The 20,089-nt window shown below is 41.3% G+C and overlaps 1 protein-coding gene across 1 annotated transcript; it reads right to left on the bottom strand.

The window, feature by feature from the left end:
• Positions 1–32: 32 nt before the first annotated feature.
• LOC118375496 (tetraspanin-3-like) lies at positions 33–5,841 on the bottom strand. Its single transcript, XM_052515808.1, has 7 exons — positions 5,617–5,841; positions 3,736–3,927; positions 3,546–3,620; positions 3,306–3,407; positions 3,019–3,171; positions 2,125–2,208; positions 33–1,154 (listed from the first exon to the last, which is right to left on the bottom strand). The coding sequence occupies exons 1-7, from the start codon at positions 5,677–5,679 to the stop codon at positions 1,062–1,064; spliced, it is 762 nt and encodes a 253-aa protein (XP_052371768.1). The 5' UTR covers positions 5,680–5,841; the 3' UTR covers positions 33–1,061.
• Positions 5,842–20,089: the final 14,248 nt, after the last annotated feature.

The raw sequence follows: 20,089 nt of genomic DNA, 5'->3' as shown, positions 1-20,089 counted from the left end.
TGCTTAAGTTCATCAGTGAACAATAAAACATGTTTTAGTTTAAATTTAGGAGGTTTATTTCAATCAAAGTTCTTTCCTCTCCCCAATCTATTTACATGATTTTGTTTCACATTTTCTACAATGCTACAAGTCTAAATATCAACTTCCGTTTGAAAAATAATACACAATGCCACAAAAACACAAAACAAAAGTGACTCCCTCAGTCCCAGCCCCAATTCTTTGGTGGTTTACATCAAATTCCCAGGCAGGGTTGAATCTCAATTGTATTCCTCATGTCCTCCCTCCTCAGCTTCTCAATGCACAGATCTGAGGTTTCTCCACTAGGATCTTCTCCTCCAATGCATTTTAAAAAGGAGGCAAGGAGAGAGGAATCAAGAAAATACAATTGAGATTCACCCCTTCCCTTTCATACTTGGTATTAGAACGTGTGCGTCGGAAAACACCTACATATGTACCAAGTTGTAACACAAAGCTCTATCTACACATGGGTCTTAGGTAACACTGGTAAAGTACCTCTACACTACCTATGAATGGAGACTGGAGATGGGTTGACTGACTCACAATTTAATGGTAAACTACAGGGTCCCTCATAGATAAAGGTACTAATATTCACATGATTAAATATTCCTTAAATACCTCCAGAGCTCTAGTCATGGTGCAAAATGACACGAGACAGGAGTACATTCCACATATTGCACTGAGCAGTAGTTCTTCTATAAAGAGCCCCTAATCATCCCTTGTACCCCAAAAGGGAAAAGAAAATAGGCAAGGCTGTATTTCTTGAGCAAAATAAAAACACTATCAATTCACCATTTAACAACTTTGGCCGTAGGTGTTCCATAGTGTCTAAAAAACAACAACATTTAAAATGAAAATAAAGTTACAAAGCATGTTGAATAAATAATTATTTTCACAGATCCCCCCCCTCTCACCAGTGTATACCCAATAGTTATCATGTGCAAGGTGTGCACGAGCTTACTACTGCTGAAAACTACAAATTGTGGACATGTTAGGTGAGGCTTCTTTTCTTCATTAATATTGGTGGAGCCCTTGTGTCCTCCTCATGCGTAGGTTGCGCCAGTGACCAGTAGCTCATAGGCCGGGTCGTGCCCCCTCCTGCACAGCACCACACAGGCACACAGCATCCCCAGCATCTACGGGAAGACGGAGGAGTACAACAGTACGCATAGTTAGCATCATCATCATCATCATCATCGCTGCACCCAGAATAACATTTCACGTGCACTGGCCAGCTACTCAGTCTTGTTGTGAAAGACTAGAATTTCCAGGAGTCCTGCTCCTAGAGCAACAGTAGTGCAGGGTTTCTGTCCCAGCCTTGTGCCATGCCATCACGTGATTCGATTAATTGAAGAGAACTTGGTGTGTGAAGTGAAGTTCTTCGAATGAATGAGAACAAAAAGAAGAACCAGAAGAATCATACCTACAAAAAAGGTAGAAATAAAACACAGGTCGAGGCACTCTAGTCTTCATTAACCGGGTACATTGAGCATTAACACCTGCACAATGTGACACATGCGTTCGTCAGGGCTGGTTTTTAAATGCTCTTCATGCCTGGAGAATAAAGGCTCTCTATATTAAAACCCACTAGAGTGCTTCAACCTCGAGTTTTCTACCACTTTACTCATTTTTGGTGGATATGTTTCTCCCTGATCTCCCCCATCCCAGAGGCAACCGTGGCTGTTTGGGATACCTGAAGCGTTCTACATTGTTATGACTCATGAGACTGCATTTGAACATCCATTTCATAATTACTATACATCCAGTGACTCCACAAATACATCAAGTTATCCTCACAAGGAGAAGGGAAGTGACTGGTCAGCAGGACCCATGTTGTGATGTCCCCGTAAGGTAGTGTTGAAACATTGAAAAAGCAATTTGACACAATCAGGTCAGCTTCTCAGCAGCAGCAGCCGACTAGGCTAGAGACTCCCACTGCAGGAGGACATTATTGCAGCTCTAGTTAACATGCACCTGGTACACATGGTTCAGATGTTATTACAGAAGGACTCAAATATCAGCCTAGGAACAGTGGGTTAACTTCCTTGTTCGGGGGAAGAATGACAGATTTTTACCTTGTCAACTTGGGGATTCGATCTTGTTTACCTGTATTGCAGCGAAGGTCAGAGCAGCCCAAATGACATACATCATGATTTCTTTCAGCGTTTTCACAACAAGAGCTTCACAGCCCTAGAGGAAAAAATACAAATATTAAAAACGTGTGTATGTCAGTATTTTCTTTAGGAAAGAAATGTGCGAGTCGAATGTCCAACCAAATCAAATAGATTCCCATTTGAATGCAGTGACGTGTTAGGTAATGGTGTTCTAGGAGTGCCCACTGACAATTCATTGACACCACATGCAAGTGACTACAATAAATATGCAAGGAGATACGAGGGCCTACGAAGTGAACGTTGGCTCCTTGCACAATATCCTGTTTCAGTGTTAATTTAAAAATAAATTCTGTGCCTCCATCCTTGGTACGGAAGCTAGTTAGCTATCTAGCTAACTTGATTTGCACAGTATTCAGCATTTGTAAGCTACTTGACTAGGCATTAGATTAGGAGGAAGAGGGAAGCAAAAGGACTTCATCTAAATATTCCTCCTTGGTGGACTACTCCTAAACACTATTCAGACTCACTGGCGCAGGAAACCTTGTGGGCCGGTACCAGTTGATACAATACTGTAAGTTCACTAGTGAGAGCGCAATCTCAAGACAACCAGGCATAGTAGAGATATGATGCGATTGAAAGACAACCTGAACCAATCACCATTCATAGCCAATGGGATTTGTAATAAATGCCATTTAGCTGACACTTTTATCCAAAGTGACTTACAGTCATGCGTGCATACATTTTACGTTGGTGTGGTCCTGGGATTCAAACCCACTACCCTGGTGTTAAAAGTGCCATGCTCTACCAATTGAGCTACAAAGGTCCAATTATAGACCATATTTATTTTCATTAAAGGAAACTCTTGGGTGTGCGTGTTCTCTAATACCTCTGGGTAGAGGTCGCCAGGCCGGCTCATGGTTCCAGTACAGTTGTTGATGTTGGGTTTACAGCAGCTGACTGGAACACTGTTGTTTCTGGACTCCTTGAACCAGCGAGTATTCCTCCAGTCAGAGTAGTTGTGAATGCCACAGCAGTGGAGCTATGACAGGGGAGAGGGTAGGAGAGAGGTGGGGAGAGAGAGACTTCTATAGGCACCTGCAAACTCACCTATAGTCATATTCTTTTTTTTTTTAAACATGTCAGGAGAAATAAATCCAGTGGTGTTGTTCTCACCTGTCTCTGCACATAGTCGATGGCTCGGCTGGGGGCATCTGTGTTGGTGCCATTGTATTCATCATACACCTTCTGAATGGAGTGGTTCACCTGATCTTCCACCTGAGTACAAGCAACAACATCAATTTCATCTGTGTAAGAATTGTAACATTCATATTCAATTCTAACAAACTGCATTCCCATTCGCCCTTTTTTATTGCTTTTGTGTGATAAGACACTAAGCAGTAGGGCAATACTAACCCTAGCTCTGTAGATATAGCCAATAACAACCACAACAACTTCTGTGACAAACACCAGCAGGAGAATGACAGCAAACTGCAGAGCAAAGAGAAGAGATATGATCAATTCAATATCTAGTCCAAAGATAAGAAATTACATTCACTTGCATTATACAAATGACATTTGTATCCATGTGCTTTTCAATACTTACAGCTGTTAGTCCGCAGGAGCTTTCCCGTATTGTGGCACAGCATCCAATCAGCCCAATGATAAACAGCAGAGTCCCGACTGCTATTATAATGGACGCTGGGATCAAGGTGTACACATCCTCAAAGAAGTGGTCATAGTCATCATATGTGATGAACACATAGGCTCCAATGTAACACAGAATTCCAGCTGCAGCCTAGAGAGGGGGCAGCGAGAGGGAGACAGAGCAATAAAGAGTGTGGCATGTAAACATCCAAAGTTTTTTTTGCTTATCAGAAAGAAACCCCAATATTGTGTGCAGACAGACATGGCTTTATGTGTGTTTGTTAAAACAATCTTGCACAAAATATACCCTTGCAATAACTTGTCCTCTTAAGTCTGTGAATTTAGACATATGCCATTTTTGTGATAAAGTGAGACTCTGGAGTTAAGTAATTACATTGTTTTTATTTAATGAATATGACCCATGTATTTACAATGAGGTAATATCTTATTATTCAAATAAAAAAACTACTTGAAATCTGTCCCTAAATGCAATATGTTTTATTTGAAATCCAATATTTAATAAAATATCTACATTTAGTCAATATAAAAAAAAACGATGTATTCTTACAACAATTGTAACCCCTGACATTCTATTTAATTTTAGGTACTTTGACGTTTAAAACTGTTGTCACTGGCAATTCATGTATAGGAATTTTTATTTATTGTTTAATATTTTAATGCTATTTAATGTTTCTTCAGAGAAATATACATGTGTAGTGAGTGATGTCCTATGTTTTTTGCTATTATATTACAATTGGGGGGAAAAAAAGAAGAAAAAAAAGGGAATCCTCAGTCATGTAAAGGCTAAGTGAACATTGCAGCACACTATTACCAAGCACTATCAGATGTGTCTGGCTGCCGGACTCCTTGCTCGGGCCAAACTCCACGCCCGTTAATTTCTTATCGGTAATTAAAGTATATCGCGAACGACAGAGCAGCGTAATCATTTAGAGTGAGTCGTAAAGGCCTAAACAATATGAAATACTAACTTGTTAAAACACTGATACTGCAATGAAATGTCGGGGACATCGGCGCATGGTGGCTAGGCTTTAGCTAGCAGGCTAGCTAGGTTTCTCACAGTGATACCACATTTGTTTGTCATTGCTCTCTGTGGTGATACGTTTTCTGCTAAACTGACTGGCACCAACTACAATCGTGCATATAGTCTTGCCTACCGTTATGCACTCTCTCATTAAATCTCGCTGGTTTTCATGCAACAAATTGCAGCAGTAAATGTCAGACGGTTAGATAGCTAAAAGCTAGAGCTAACAACAATGGCAAATGCCTGTCCGGCGCTAGCCAGCAGATCCGACACACTTGCTCACATTAGACTCTGACACCGCAAAACCGGCCCGGGATATGACTCGTTAAATGTACTTTAATCCGTAGATGGGAAATGCGTTGTACTCTGAATTGTCACATTTCCCAACTGTTACACTGAGAAGATTGTATAATTAAAACTAGTAGTCGTTCTCTTCCTCATGTTAGTTAGCATGTGGCAACAGCAGCCATTTACGGAAAGTGTCTTATACACAGGAATGCTGTCCTATCCACCAACGGGTCGGATCTGCTGGCGACCTGTCCTTGTTCTACCCGTACTTGCAATAACAGCAAAGTATACATTTCAGAAATAGTGTATATTTTAATAAACAACCTAGACAAGATGGTTGGAAAGCTCCACATTAATTTAGTAGAGAATTAACGTGAGCTAGCTAATGTTAGCAGACGCCTCCCTTTGCTGCAGCTAGCATTAGCTATTTCTGTTGCGTACTGTAATTAATCCCAACCTTGACTACCTTGCGTCAAATACATGTTTTGAAACAAATTCGTGATATTTTACCCAGAATATTAGATTCAGAAACACCAGGACTGTCTTTGATGAAGTAATCCCACACTGGCCCATGGTTGCGCTGGAATCCAAATATGTTACTGGAATTTCGGATGGATCATGGATGTTATGATAATAAAATGGCTGTCCTGTCCGTTCTTATTATACCTCAGTGCAGTGGTAGGTTCTGCCCCACTCACTGCCTTCTACAAAATCGCCAAACGAGCGGATGTCACGTGTGCAGATGAGATCGTCAAAACAACCCGACGGCAAACTTCTTCTGTGGGGTTTATCGGCGGATGGCATCCACTGTTATGGGTCATTATACTGCCACCTACTGCACTGAAGTGTGAGGGAGAGGAATCCGACATAAATCCTACCTGCCAGCCCTGTTTCTCCAATAAAAAATAATTATACTTTATCTAATGTAAAAACTAAATGGTGCTGACAGAGAGGGCTGCCTCACTTCTAGTCCTTAGGAAATGTAGTATTTTGTTTTTTTTGTATTATTTCTTACTTTGTTAGCTCAGAAAATCTTAAGTGTTATTACATACAGCCAGGAAGAATTATAAGATATCATAGCTGCATCAATTTACCAGCACCACGACCAAGAACCCGGACCCTTTGTACGAACTACCCAGGGAATTTGAGCTGATTCCAGAGGCTGACCCAAATGCCAGAGAAGAGGTAGATGGAGCGATCCTCTGGTCAGACTTCGGAGGTGCGCACACCAACCACCGCTTCCAAGTATATTACTAGCTAATGTCCAGTCTCTAGATAATAAGGTAGATTACATTAGGGCAAGGGTTGCTTTCCAGAGAGACATCAGGGATTGTAACATACTCTGTTTCACAGAAACATGGCTTTCTTGGGATATGCTGTAGGAGTTGATAATGCCACCTGGATACTTTGTATGTCGCGCCGACGGGAATAAACATCTCTCCGGGAAGAAGAAGGGCGGGGTGTGTTTCATGATTAACGATTCGTGGTGTAATTGTAACAACATACAGGAATTCAAGTCCTTTTGTTCACCTTACCTAGAATTCCTCATAATCAAATGCTGACTGTATTATCTCCCAAGAGAATTCTCCACGGTTATGGTAACAGCCGTGTATATCTAGCCGATACCACGACGGCACTCAAGGACCTTCACTGGACTTTATGCAAACTGGAAACCATATATCCTGAGGCTGCATTTATTGTAGCTGTGGATTTTAACAAAGCAAATTTGAGAACAAGGCTTCCTAAATTCTATCAGCATATTGACTGTAGTACTCGCACTGGCAAAACTCTGGATCACTGCTACTCTTCCGCAATGTATACAAGGCCCTCCCCCGCCCTCCTTTTGGCAAATCTGACCACGACTACATTTTGCTGCTCCCTTCCTTTAGGCAACAACTCAAACAGGATGTACCTGTGTTAAGAACTATTCAGCGCTGGTCTGACCAATCGGAAACCACGCTTCAAGATTGTTATGATCATGCGGACTGGGACATGTTACGGGTGGCCTCAGAGAATAATATCAACGTATATGCTGATTCGGTGAGTAAGTTTATAAGGAAGTGTATAGGAGATGTTGTACCCACTGTGACTATTGAAAACCTACCCTAACCAGAAACCGTGGATAGATGGCGGAATTCGAGCAAAACTGAAAGCACGAACCACCGCATTTAACCATGACTGGGATTATAGCCGAAAACAAACAGTGTAGTTATTCCCCCCACAAGGTATCAAACAAGCAAAATGTCAGTTTAGAGACAAAGTGGAGTCGCAATTCAACAGCTCAGACACGAGACGTATGTGGCAGGGTCTACAGACAATCTTGACCTACAAAAACAAAACCAGCCATGTCACGGACACCGACGTCTTGCTTCCAGAAACTAAACACCTTCTTTGCCCGCTTTGAGGATAATACAGTGCCACTGATGCGGCCCGCTACCAAGGACTGTGGGCTCTGCTTCTCCGTGGCCAACGTGAGTAAGACATTTAAACGTCTTAACCCTCGCAAGGCTGCCGCCCCAGATGGCATGACGAGCCGCGTCCTCAGAGCATGTGCAGACCAGCTGGCTGGTGTGTTTACGGCCATATTCAATCTCTCCCTATCCCAGTCTGCTGTCCCCACATGCTTCAAGATGCCCACCATTGTTCCTGTACCCAAGTAGGCAAACGTAACTGAACTAAATTACTATCGCCCCGTAGCACTCACTTCTGCCATTATGAAGTGCTTTGAGAGGCTAGTCAAGGATCATATGACCTCCACCTTATCTGTCACCCTAAACCCACTTCAATTTGCATACCACACCAATAGGTCCACTGACGATGCAATTGCCATAACACTGCACACAGCCCTAACCCATTTGGACAAATAAGAAAGCTGTTCATTGACTATAGCTCAGCATTCAACACCATAGTACCCATAGTACCCCAAGCTCATCATTAAGCTAGAGGCCCTGGGTCTCAACTCCACCCTGTGCAATTGGGTCCTGGACTTCCTGACAGGCCGCCCCCATGTGGTGAAGGTAGGAAACAACATCTCCACTTCGCTGATCATCAACACTGGGGCCCCACAAGGGTGCGTGCTCAGCCCCCTCCTTACTCCTTGTTCACCAATGACTGCGTTGCCTCCAACTCAATCATCAAGTTTGCAGACGACACAACAGTACTAGGCTTGATTACAAACAACACCGAGACAACCAACAGGGAGGTGGGGGCACTCGGAGTGTGGTGTTAGCAAAACAACCTCTCACTCAACGTCAACAAAACAAAAGAGGTGATCATGGACTTCAGGAAACAGCAGAGGGAGCACCTCCCCTATCCTCATCGACAGGACAGCAGTGGAAAAGGTTGAAAGTTAAGTTCCTTGGCGTACACATCACGGACAAACTGAAGTGGTACACCCACACAGACAGTGTGGTGAGCAAGGCGCAACAGTGCCTCTTCATCCTCAGGAGGCTGAAGAAATTTGGCTTGTCACCTTAAACCCTCAAACTTTTACAGATGCACAATTGGGAGCATCCTGTCGGGCTGCATCACTGCCTGGTATGGCAACTGCACCTCCCACAACCGCAAGTCTCTCCAGAGCGTGGTGCGCATCACCGGGGGAAAACTAACTGCCCTCCAGGACACCTACAGCACCCGATGTCACAGGAAGGCCAAAAAGATCATCAAGAACAACAACCACCTGAGCCACTGTCTGTTCACCCCGCTATCATCCAGAAGGCGAGATCAGTACAGGTGCATCAAAGCTGGGACCGAGATACTGAAAAACAGCTTCTATCTCAAGGCCACCAGACTGTTAAACAGCCGTCATTAACACAGAGAGGCTACTGCTTACATACAGACTTGAAATCATTGGCCACTTTAATAAATGGATCACTGGTCACTTTAATAATGCAACATTAATAATGTTTACATATATTGCATTACTCACACCTCATATGTACAGCAGTATATACTGTATTTTATACCATCTATTGCATCTGGGCTATGCCGCTCTGTCATTGCTCATCCGTATATTTATATGTACAGTTGAAGTTGGATGTTTACATACACCTTAGCCGCATACATTTAAACTCCGTTTTTCACAATTCCTATTATTTAATCCTAGTAAAAAATTATCTGTCTGAGTTCAGTTAGGATCACCACTCTATTTAAGAATGTGAAATGTCAAAATAATAGTAGAAAGAATTATTTATTTCAGCTTATTTCTGTCATCATATTCCCAGTGGGTCAAAAGTTTACATACACTCAAGTAGTATTTGGTAACATCACCTTTAAATTGTTTAACTTGGGTCAAACATTTCGCGTAGCCTTCCACAAGCTTCCAACAATAAGTTGGGTGAATTTTGGCCCATTCCTCCTGACAGAGCGTGTATAATGTAGTCAGGATTGTAGGTCTCATTGATCGCACACGCTTTTTCAGTTCTGCCCACACAATTTCTATAGGATTGAGGTCAGGGCTTTGTGATGGCCACTCCAACACCTTGACTTTGTTGACCTTAAGCCATTTTGCCACAACTTTGAAAGTATGCTTGGGGTCATTGTCCATTTGGAAGACCCATTTGCACCAAGCTTTAACTTCCTGACTGGTGTCTTGTGATGTTGCTTCATTATATCCACATAATTTTCCAGCCTCATGATGCCATCTATTTTGTGAAGTGCACCAGTCCCTCCTGCAGCAAAGCACCCCCACAACATGATGCTGCCACCCCAGTGCTTAATGTTTGGGATGGTGTTATTCCGCTTGCAAGCCTCCCCTTTTTTCCTCCAAACATAACGATGGATGATCATTATGGCCAAACAGTTCTATTTTTGTTTCATCAGACCAGAGGACATTTCTCCAAAAAGTACAATCTTTGTCCCCATGTGCAGTTGCAAACTGTAGTCTGTCTTTTTTTATGGCGGTTTCGGAGCAGTGGCTTCTTCCTTGCTGAGCGGCTTTTCAGGTTATGTCGATATAGGACTCATTTTACTGTGGATATAGATAACGGCTGTGTGGTCACATGGTGTTTATACTTGCGTACTATTGTTTGTACAGATCAACGTGGTACCTTCATGCGTTTGGAAATTGCTCCCAAAGATCTTTTGATTTTCCCATGATGTCAAGCAAAGAGGCACTGGGTTTGAAGGTAGGCCTTGAAATACATCCACAGGTACACCTCCAATTGACTCAAATGAGGTCAATTAGCCTATCAGAAGCTTCTAAAGCCATGACATCCTTTTCTGGAATTTTCCAAGCTGTTTAAAGGCACAGTCAACATAGTGTAGGTAAAATTCTGACCCACTGGAATTATGATACAGTGAATTATAAGTGAAATCATCTGTAAACGATTGTTGGAAAAATTACTTGTGTCATGCACAAAGTAGATGTCCTAACCGACTTGCCAAAACTATAGTTTGTTAACAAGAAATGTGTGGAGTGGTTGAAAAAAACAAGTTTTAATGACTCCAACCTAAGTGTATGTAAACTTCCGACTTCAACGGTATTTATTCTTATTCCATCCCTTTACTTAGATTTGTGTGTATTTGGTAGTTGTAGAATTGTTAGATTACTTGTTAGATATTTCTGCACTGTCGGAACTAGAAGCACAAGCATTTTTCAACACTCACAAAAACATCTGCTAACCATGTGTATGTGACCAGTAACATTTGATTTGATTTGATGATGTTCTACTTAGTATGCTCATTAAACTCAATTCCTGTATCCCCCTCTACCTCATACTGGATCTGTCTCTCTTCCCTTTCATACTGCCCACACTATATCAGCACATGCACCACTGTCTGTTTCCTGGCAAAAATCACACCTTCCTGTTGGATGCTGTCTTATGCAATCAGCTGTGTCCATCTTGAAGCCGGTGGGGACACTAGACTGGGATAAAGGAGAGATTGAATGTATCCGTAAACAGCCAGCTGGTCTACTCATGCTCTGAGTGCGCGGCTAGGGATGCCATCTTGGCCGGCAGCCTTGCGAGGGTTAACTCGGTTAAACGTTTTACCCACGTCGGCCACAGAGAACGAGAGCCCACAGTCCTTGGGAGCGGGCCGCGTCGGTGGCACTGTGTTATCGTCAAAGCGGACGAAGAAGGTGTTTAGCTTGTCTGAGAGCAAGACGTCGGTGTGGCTGGTTTTCCCTTTGTAATCCGTGATTGTCTGTAGACCATGCCACATACGTCTCCTGTCTGAGCCGTTGAATTGCGACTCCAGTTTGTCTCTGTACTGACGTTTTGCCTGTTTGATTGCCTTACGGAGGGAATAACTACCCACCACCCAAAGCTCATGTTCTCAGCATGCCTGTAGCATCCCTTTCACAGGATGAGACACCCCATGTCCCTGTAGGTTGAGCCAATCGTTAATTGCCAGCTGCTGTCTCCTAATCTGTAATGGCATCTCCCTCATCTCCACCTGACACTGGGGAGGTCCAAAAAGCCCAACTACATATTCTGAGTCCTAGTGCCTGTATGACATCTTTTCAGTGAGGTCCGGGCTGCCGAACCATACGCTCAAAGTCTATTACAGATGGAATCAATGCAACATACATGGTCCTCAGTGAGGAATACACAGCCCCCCATTCCATCCCTGTCAGACAGTGCATCACATTTAGCACCTTTTTACACTTTCCCACCACTCTCTCAATGTGTTCTGCCCAGGTCAGTCTAATGTCAAAGTATACCCCAAGGAACCTGAAGACCCCCACACTCTCCAGTTCTCTCCCGTACAACCTCATCTCCCATGTTCCTCCTGGTAAAGAACATTGTCTGAGTTTCTCTACAGAGAACCTGAATCCCCACATTAATGCCCATCGCTATACCTCATACATTTCCTCCTGTACTTCCTGACTATGTATGGTACATATCTTCCCCTCTTCCATAAGGCCCCATCATCTGCAAATAAAGACCTCCCAATATCCAGCAGTACCTGCAGACAGTAAACTGTTGGATACTGTATCATTATGAATTGATACAATGTATAACTTGTTTTGTTAAAATAGATGACAGATTAGTTTCAATTAACTCCAACATGCCTAGTAGCTTTTAATTATCAAAATATATCAATCAAACACCAAATATGACATACACACACACACACTGTACATAGTACACACATACAAGGCCTATACTAATAGCTACCATAAATGAGGGTTTAAAAATTGATAGGCAGTGAGTAAAGCAGTAAAAGATTAGAAAAACAGACAGGAAAATTATAATTCATACCAGAAGGTGGCAGTATACCCCCTCAGTTGTTAGCTTTGACTTGCATCAATTTCCGCACAATAGGAGACAAAATATTGATGCACACACACACAAAACTCCCGTGAGAGGATTGTGTGTTTCTCAAAGCACGCAGTTCCAATGTCTTTCTCAGATCCACTGGGGTTTATGTGTTGATTATATTCAAACGGTTAAAACCACATACCGGTATGGTCTCGTGAGTTTGCATGATAAAACGGATTAATTACCTCTACCTGACAGCCAACATCAAGGGTTTGAAATGAGACAGATGAATTCACCTTAGGGTCTACATTATCTCTGAGGACGTGGGCTACAGCCCTTGCCTAACGCCTTTCCTTCATTGAGCTATTAAATGCTACCTAGATCCATCTATCAGTCAGCCATAGGTATTATAAGCTGGGAGCCAAATGCATTTGTGCATCATGATAACAAGTCTCTAACTTTCACCAAGAGTTTCATTGGTATTCAGAGCGAATTTTTTTTTAAATCCGTTTAGGGCGGGAACTCTATCTAACAAGACAAACTGTTACTATTTCATTCAAATTGTCCAGGAATATGCTGTAATCTTTGTTTTACAAACATACATTTGAACCAGGAACAATTGTTGTTATATTGGAATCAGTCTACTCATCATACTGATGTCACAAACAGAAGCGTAATGATTCCTTCTCTCTCACCATCAGCATTGCAATGGCTTGACCTGTTCCTTCAGTATACTTTTATTGTGGGGGTAATTTAAACCATTCAGAAGAGGGTTAACACACACTAACAAGTTTAGGTTGTTTGTGGTGCTGGGAGTTACTGCCCTAAAATACATTTAAACCACTTCATATCTCCCTGTAAATTTAGAAAAACAAAACATCTGCCAACCCAACGTTGCAAAATTATGATTTCCTCAAAACAACTCCAAAAGCAAATAAAATTGGCATCATACAGGATATCTTTGAGTTATCTATATGAATGTGCTATCTGTGTCACTATCAAGTGATATAAGGACATGGTTTACTCTCTTAATAAAGAAGCTGTCCACCCAATCAACATCAGTGCGTCCATGAGAGCAAATGACTGCTTCCTCGGCTGTCTGTCTGCCTGTTGCCCTCCTCATCATTAACCTGTCAGCCTCCAGCTACACATGTCAGCAGATGTGTATGTGATTGTTAGAGGAGACAGATCACTGTGTATCTTCTACCACGCAAGGAAGGCAAAACTGGGACTTGAGTATTGGAGTGAGTGGGAAGCAAGGAAAGGCCATTGAGATGATAAATTCAATCTCTCTTCCCCAATGAGAGAAGGAGCATATGTCAGTGGAGATCTAGTGTTGGGGGCCGGCGGGCTGGACTAGCACGTCATACTCTAACTGGGGATGCCGCCTACTACTTACTCAATGACCAACACTGAAAACATTACAATCAGTGGTTGGTCAAAACACAGCGCACGGGACGATCCGCAGACAAACCCTAGATACACATTCGGTGCGATGTGTGCGAGGCTGCGAGCGATTAGTCACGGAAAGACAATTACATTTCGATTCAATCAACTGTTCATTGCGAAATACAATTAAGACTATAATATGATGTGCTACACTGTAGCCTATACATGGGTGGGTGTTACCTCATCTGACCATTCAAACTGTTGATTGTTTGTTTATTTATTTACTGTATCCACAAATGACATCACGATGACAATTTGAGATTTAGCATATCATTCTGAAGAGACAGCCTAATTAAATGTAAAAGCATTTCCCCAGAGGTGTCATGCATGTACATAGGCTAGTTGAGGAGCCACTGATTATAGCCAAATTCAATATTGCAGAATGAATTCTGTGTAGGAGAATGTATTCCTCCTACTCCATACTGACATACTGACGGTGTATCTGGGAGCTTTGCAAGGCTAATAATAATAACACTATGCAACACATGTTACCATGTATAATATGGTAATATTAATGTGTAATCTACATGTATAAAATATATAATGTATACTTGTGTGTCATATATTTAAGCAATAAGGCCTGAGAAGGCGTGGTATATGGCCAATATACTATGGCTAAGGGCACAACGTGCCTGGATACAGCCCTTAGCCGTGGTATATTGGCCATATACCATAAACCCAGAGGTGGCTTATTGCTATTATAAACTGATTACCAAAGTAATTAGAGCAGTACAAATAAATGTTATGTCATACCCGCAGTATACAGTATATGGTCTGATATACCACGGATGTCAGCCAATCAGCATTCAGGGCTCAAACCACCCAGGTTATAAACAGTAATTGCAACTGGGATACTTTAATCAGAAAACATTTGAAGAGGAACAATCATAAATCAACCACATGAGACAACAATTTTATTTAACTAGGCAAGTCAGTTAAGAACAAATTCTTATTTTCAATGACGACCTAGGAACAGTGGGTTAACTGCCTGTTCAGGGGCAGAATGACAGATTTGTACCTTGTCAGCTCAGGGATTTGAACTTGCAACCTTTCAGTTACTAGTCCAATGCTCTAACCACTAGGCTACCCTGCCACCCCAATGTGAGAAGAGGTGTTAGTGTATTAGAACTACACAGCTGTAAGTAATCAAGACCGAGAGGGACAAATACATTCATGCTGTGTGAACAGAACACAAGGACAATACCTAATATACTTCATTAAAAAACATCCTAATCTCATCAATCATCTAACCTCTATTATACAGAGACCTCTTTTGACTGGGTTGTAGGAATGCTTTTCAGACATTGGGTGCTGAGGATATGGCATTTATTTGTGACATAGGAGGTCACCGAACATAATGATTTAAAAAATGAAGAGTTCAAACATCAGACAGTACAGACCAGGGTAGGGGTCCGTTCCAGTCAAGTTAGGAAATACTCTGAAATTCCCATTTGAATGCTTTTCAATTAGAAAAATATGGAATTGGGATTTGGTTTACTTTCTGAATTGACTGGAATGTAAATGGAATTGACCCCAACCCTGGTTACAGAGCAGTGGAGAGATAACTGACGAATACAGAGACAAAACAATAGAACATCAGACGTCAGACATGAGGGAGGAGTCAGACAGGTGAGGACACAAAGACATCAGAGAGAACATCATTGGGTTATTTAAAAGGAATCCTAAACAGGTGTGTTCTCAGCTGTGTTTTTGAGCGTGAACAGAACATTTGAAGTGGGTCTGAACTGAAGTGGCAGATGTGTGGTGGGAGTGAGCAGATCCTGGGTGCAGACCTTACTGAATGATCAAGCACCCATAGTGTGAGATGAGGAAATGTGGCTATTGGCCACCATTTGTTCCTAACATCTACATGTATTAGATGCTGTGTGCGGTAAATGTCCTTAAACCCCACACTGTCAGTTTACAGGAACCTGGATAGAGCCCCCACTTGTCACAAACCGGCTCGAAGTCCATAACAAAAAGGGAGACAATGTGGAGATAAGGAATAGCAAAAATATTTATTAACTGAAGTAACGTAAATACAATTAACAATGGTGTGTGTAGTCAGTAATCAGTAGTGTAAGTGAGTGGTTGCGTGCATAAATGTGATAATGAGGGGTGTTGAAAGGTGCCAAAGCAAACAAACAAACAAAACGGACACAACCAAAATCTAACAGTGTGTCTGCATGGAGAGTCTCCTCAATGAATGGGGGAGAGGTATATTTATCCCGGGACACACCCAGGCCCAGGACCCCCCCTTTGTTCAGGGACACATTATTCCATTTCTGTTAGTCACATGTCTGTGGAACTTGTTCAGTTTATGTCTCAGTTGTTGAATCTTGTTATGTTCATACAAATATTTACACATGTTAAGTTTGCTGAAAATAAACGCAGTTGACAGTGAGAGGATGTTTCTTTTTTTGCTGAGTTTACATTGAGTCAGCCTTCATATATACAGTGTAAGTCCTGTTTGTTTGTGAATGATGTATCTGTTACCAAAGTTGAATGTATTACATGTCAACGGGCCACACTCTAGTAAATGTTTCATTATAGACATATAGAGTTTCAGTCAAGTAAGCTACACAGAACAAATAACAGTTTGGAAAAATGTGATACCCTGCCTACAGGAACTGTCATGACTGGCAGAACATATTGGTAAATGTCATTGAAATACAGTGGGCTAATGTTATTGATTCAGTTTATAATACAATGGATTGTCTCAGGGTAATAAAGGTGAAATATATTACATTGCCATTATTGATTGAGAAGGCCAGAGATCATCCCTTCATGCAAAAAAAGCCAGATAATAAAAAATGAGTTGGATAATAAGAGATTGAATACTTAGAGACTGGACAATACTGAGAGAAATGGTGAATGTGTGTTCCATATTGATTTTTTTTTCAGTTTGAAGACAAGATTTAAACATTAAATCATGAATATACATTATTTATGTAAGGCGCCCACATGTAGTGTTTATGTAAGTAAGTGTTGCTTGCTTCAACTTGGTTTTTAGTACACACTTGTTATATTTCCTCGCATAAAAAGCAAGTTATTTTCTCTCACTCACGCTGTGAGTACAATCTGTTGATTTCTCAGTCCTGCTATAGCCTGAGGAAAAGTGAAGCTTCTCTTCCCTGGCTGACTAAAGTAATCTGGTATAGGCCCCTATGGAATATCAGTCAATATCAGTGTTAAAGGGGGCAGAAACTGACAGAATTAATATCTATCCACTTGTACTGTTTTGTGCATTTTTAATAAACCCGGTTTCCACAACATAATGGGATTTTAATTCTCAAGGATAGAATCAAAATGCTTATTTATTAGTCAGAGCATTATGGTGATAATGTGATTTATTCTATTCTCAAGTACAGAATCTTTGTGTTAAAAAATAAAAAGTTATTTATCAGTCAGATCAATTTGGAGTTTTCTCTGTTTCTTCAATTAAAGCTTCAGGAGACAAACACATGAGAATGTAATCAATTAGTAGACTGGTCTTCCAGTCAACAAGTAGTAATGAGATGATTTTAAGTGAAGAATGGGTCTTGTTCATATCTCTCTGTGTCACGGTTTTCATATGGTGAAGGAGAGTCGGACCAAACTGCAGCGTGTCGATTGCGATTCATGTTTATTTAAACAACGTAAACACGAATAAACACAAACTCTACAAAACAATAAACGTAGTGAAAACCAAAACAGCCTTAACTGGTGCAAACTAACACAGACTAAGGACATCAAGACACAGGACAATCACCCACAATACAACCAAAGAATATGGCTGCCTAAATATGGTTCCCAATCAGAGACAACTATAAACACTTGTCTCTGATTGAGAACCACTTCAGACAGCCATAGACTTTCCTAGAACACCCCACTAAGCTACAATCCCACTAAGCTACACACCACATACAAAAACCCATGTCACACCCTGGCCTGACCAAATACATGAAGAAAAACACAAAATACTTCGACCAGGGCGTGACACTCTGTGTTATTAAATACCTTTATGGGTCTTCTGAAGTGCCTGTTGATATCATGCCTGGAATTTCACATTGTGGAGTGATTATTACGATGGTATGCTGCGTTCCCCTTAGTTTTTGGTCTATGTGTGTAGGCTATGAGGGGACGAGGCATTATTTTTGTCAGATAAACTAAAGGATTCCATTCTTACAATTCCCTGGAGTATTTAAAGAAATAAAAAATTATTCACCTTTATTTAACCAGGTAGGCTAGTTAAGAACAAGTTCTCATTCGCAACTGCGACCTGGCCAAGATAAAGCAAAGAAGTTTGACACATACAACAACACAGAGTTACACATGGAGTAAACAAACATACAGTCAATAAAACAGTAGACAAAGTTTATATACAGTGTGTGCAAAGGAGGTAGGATAAGGGAGGTAAGGCAATAAATAGGCCATGGTGACTAAGTAATTACAATATAGCAATTAAACACTGGAATGGTAGATGTGCAGAAGATGAATGTGCAAGTAGAGATACTGGGGTGCAAAGGAGCAAGATAAATAAATAAATACATTATGGGGATGAGGTAGTTGGATGGGCTATTTACAGATGGGCTATGTACAGGTGCAGTGATCTGCTCTGACAGCTGGTGCTTAAAGCTAGTGAGGGAGATATGGGTCTCCAGCTTCAGTGATTTTTGTAGTTCGTTCCAGTCATTGGCAGCAGAGAACTGGACGAAAAGGCAGCCAAGGGAATAATTGGCTTTGGGGGTGACCAGTGAAATATACCTGCTGGTGCACGTGCTACGGGTGGGTGCTGCTATGGTGACCGTTGAGCTGAGATAAGGCGGGGCTTTACCTAGCAGAGACTTGTAGATGACCTGGAGCCAGTGGGTTTGGCAACGAGTATGAAGCGAGGACCAGCCAACGAGAGGGTACAGGTCGCAGTGGTGGGTAGTATATGAGGCTTTGGTGACAAAATGGATGGCACTGTGATAGACTGCATCCAATTTGTTGAGTAGAGTCTTGGAGGCTATTTTGTAAATGACATCGCCAAAGTCAAGGAACGGTAGGATGGTCAGTTTTACGAGGGTATGTTTGGCAGCGTGAGCGAAGTTAGATTGAATTTTGGATTGGAGATGCTTAATGTGAGTCTGGAAGGAGAGTTTACAGTCTAACCAGACACCTAGGTAGTTGTAGTTGTCCACGTATTCTAAGTCAAAACCGTACAGTATACAGGACATACACTCTGCAACCCTGATAAATTGTTCATACCTCAAGTATGAAAACCTTAACTTTTCCTTTTTGGAACCTTTTAATAATTTCATGTACAGTAAATGTCAAAGAATTTGAAAATATTTGTTTTTATTGAATATAAATAATTTAATATCAAGAATACAATGCAGCACATCCTCAAAATGATAAATACACATGTACATTTGATTCACCCTTCATTTCAGATCTGGTGACATTGCAAATAGCATTTTGGTCAACTGTAAACTGAACAGACATGTTACAATCATGTTAAAGCATATGAGATTTGATTCCATATTGACCAAAACCTTTATAGACATAGACTGGATGACTTCAACTTGGTTATAAGGAACATTATGATAGACTTCTGCATCACTTTCTGTTGTTTTGAATGTAGCTCTCTAATATCTTCATCAATAATCCAGTCTCCTATGGGATATTAAGAGAATGCCATTAAATAATGCAGTAGACATGCATTTTCTACTGCACAGTTAAATCTCTTGTCAGACCGGTTAAGATAATGCCATTAAACAATGCAATTTTGACACAAGATAGTCTCATTATAAATTGTATAGATAAATCTATGGTCATATAGAGGTTGATGTTGTTGATAGCTCACCTGGTTTTTAGAGCGGTTCTCTGTGTCATCTCTGAGTTGGGCTTGCAACGCGACCCTCAGCACATCTTGGAAGAGATTTCCCATCCCGTTCTGTTCCTGACTCAAGGCGACCTCGAACGCATCAACAGACTGCCCATCGGGAGACTGGAGCAGAGGGCTATCCATGACACTCTTCTTGCCCATAAAATGACCTTGGAGGTAAGAGAAAGTTATATTTTGGTCATTTGATTCTCAAGTGAAATGAAATATTTCCTAACATGTTGAAAGTCTATATTTTGAAAGAGTAAAAATAGCTTTCTGCGATAAGAGCTAGACTTAATACATTGCTTTAATTAGGAATAAAAAATATATAATTGCCAGATTTTACTTTCACAATTGTATGCTGTGTTGTAGATGAGATTGAGAATAGCCTTCGCATGCCTTACCTGTTGCCCAAAGATTCCCTCTTTGATTAACTTTAATTTTCGCAACTTTATTTCCGAGTTCGGTTAAATCA

This window comes from Oncorhynchus keta, unplaced genomic scaffold (genome assembly GCF_023373465.1).
Source record: "Oncorhynchus keta strain PuntledgeMale-10-30-2019 unplaced genomic scaffold, Oket_V2 Un_scaffold_3114_pilon_pilon, whole genome shotgun sequence".
Classification (NCBI taxonomy): domain Eukaryota; kingdom Metazoa; phylum Chordata; class Actinopteri; order Salmoniformes; family Salmonidae; genus Oncorhynchus; species Oncorhynchus keta.
This window is presented reverse-complemented; position numbering and strand designations above follow the sequence as displayed.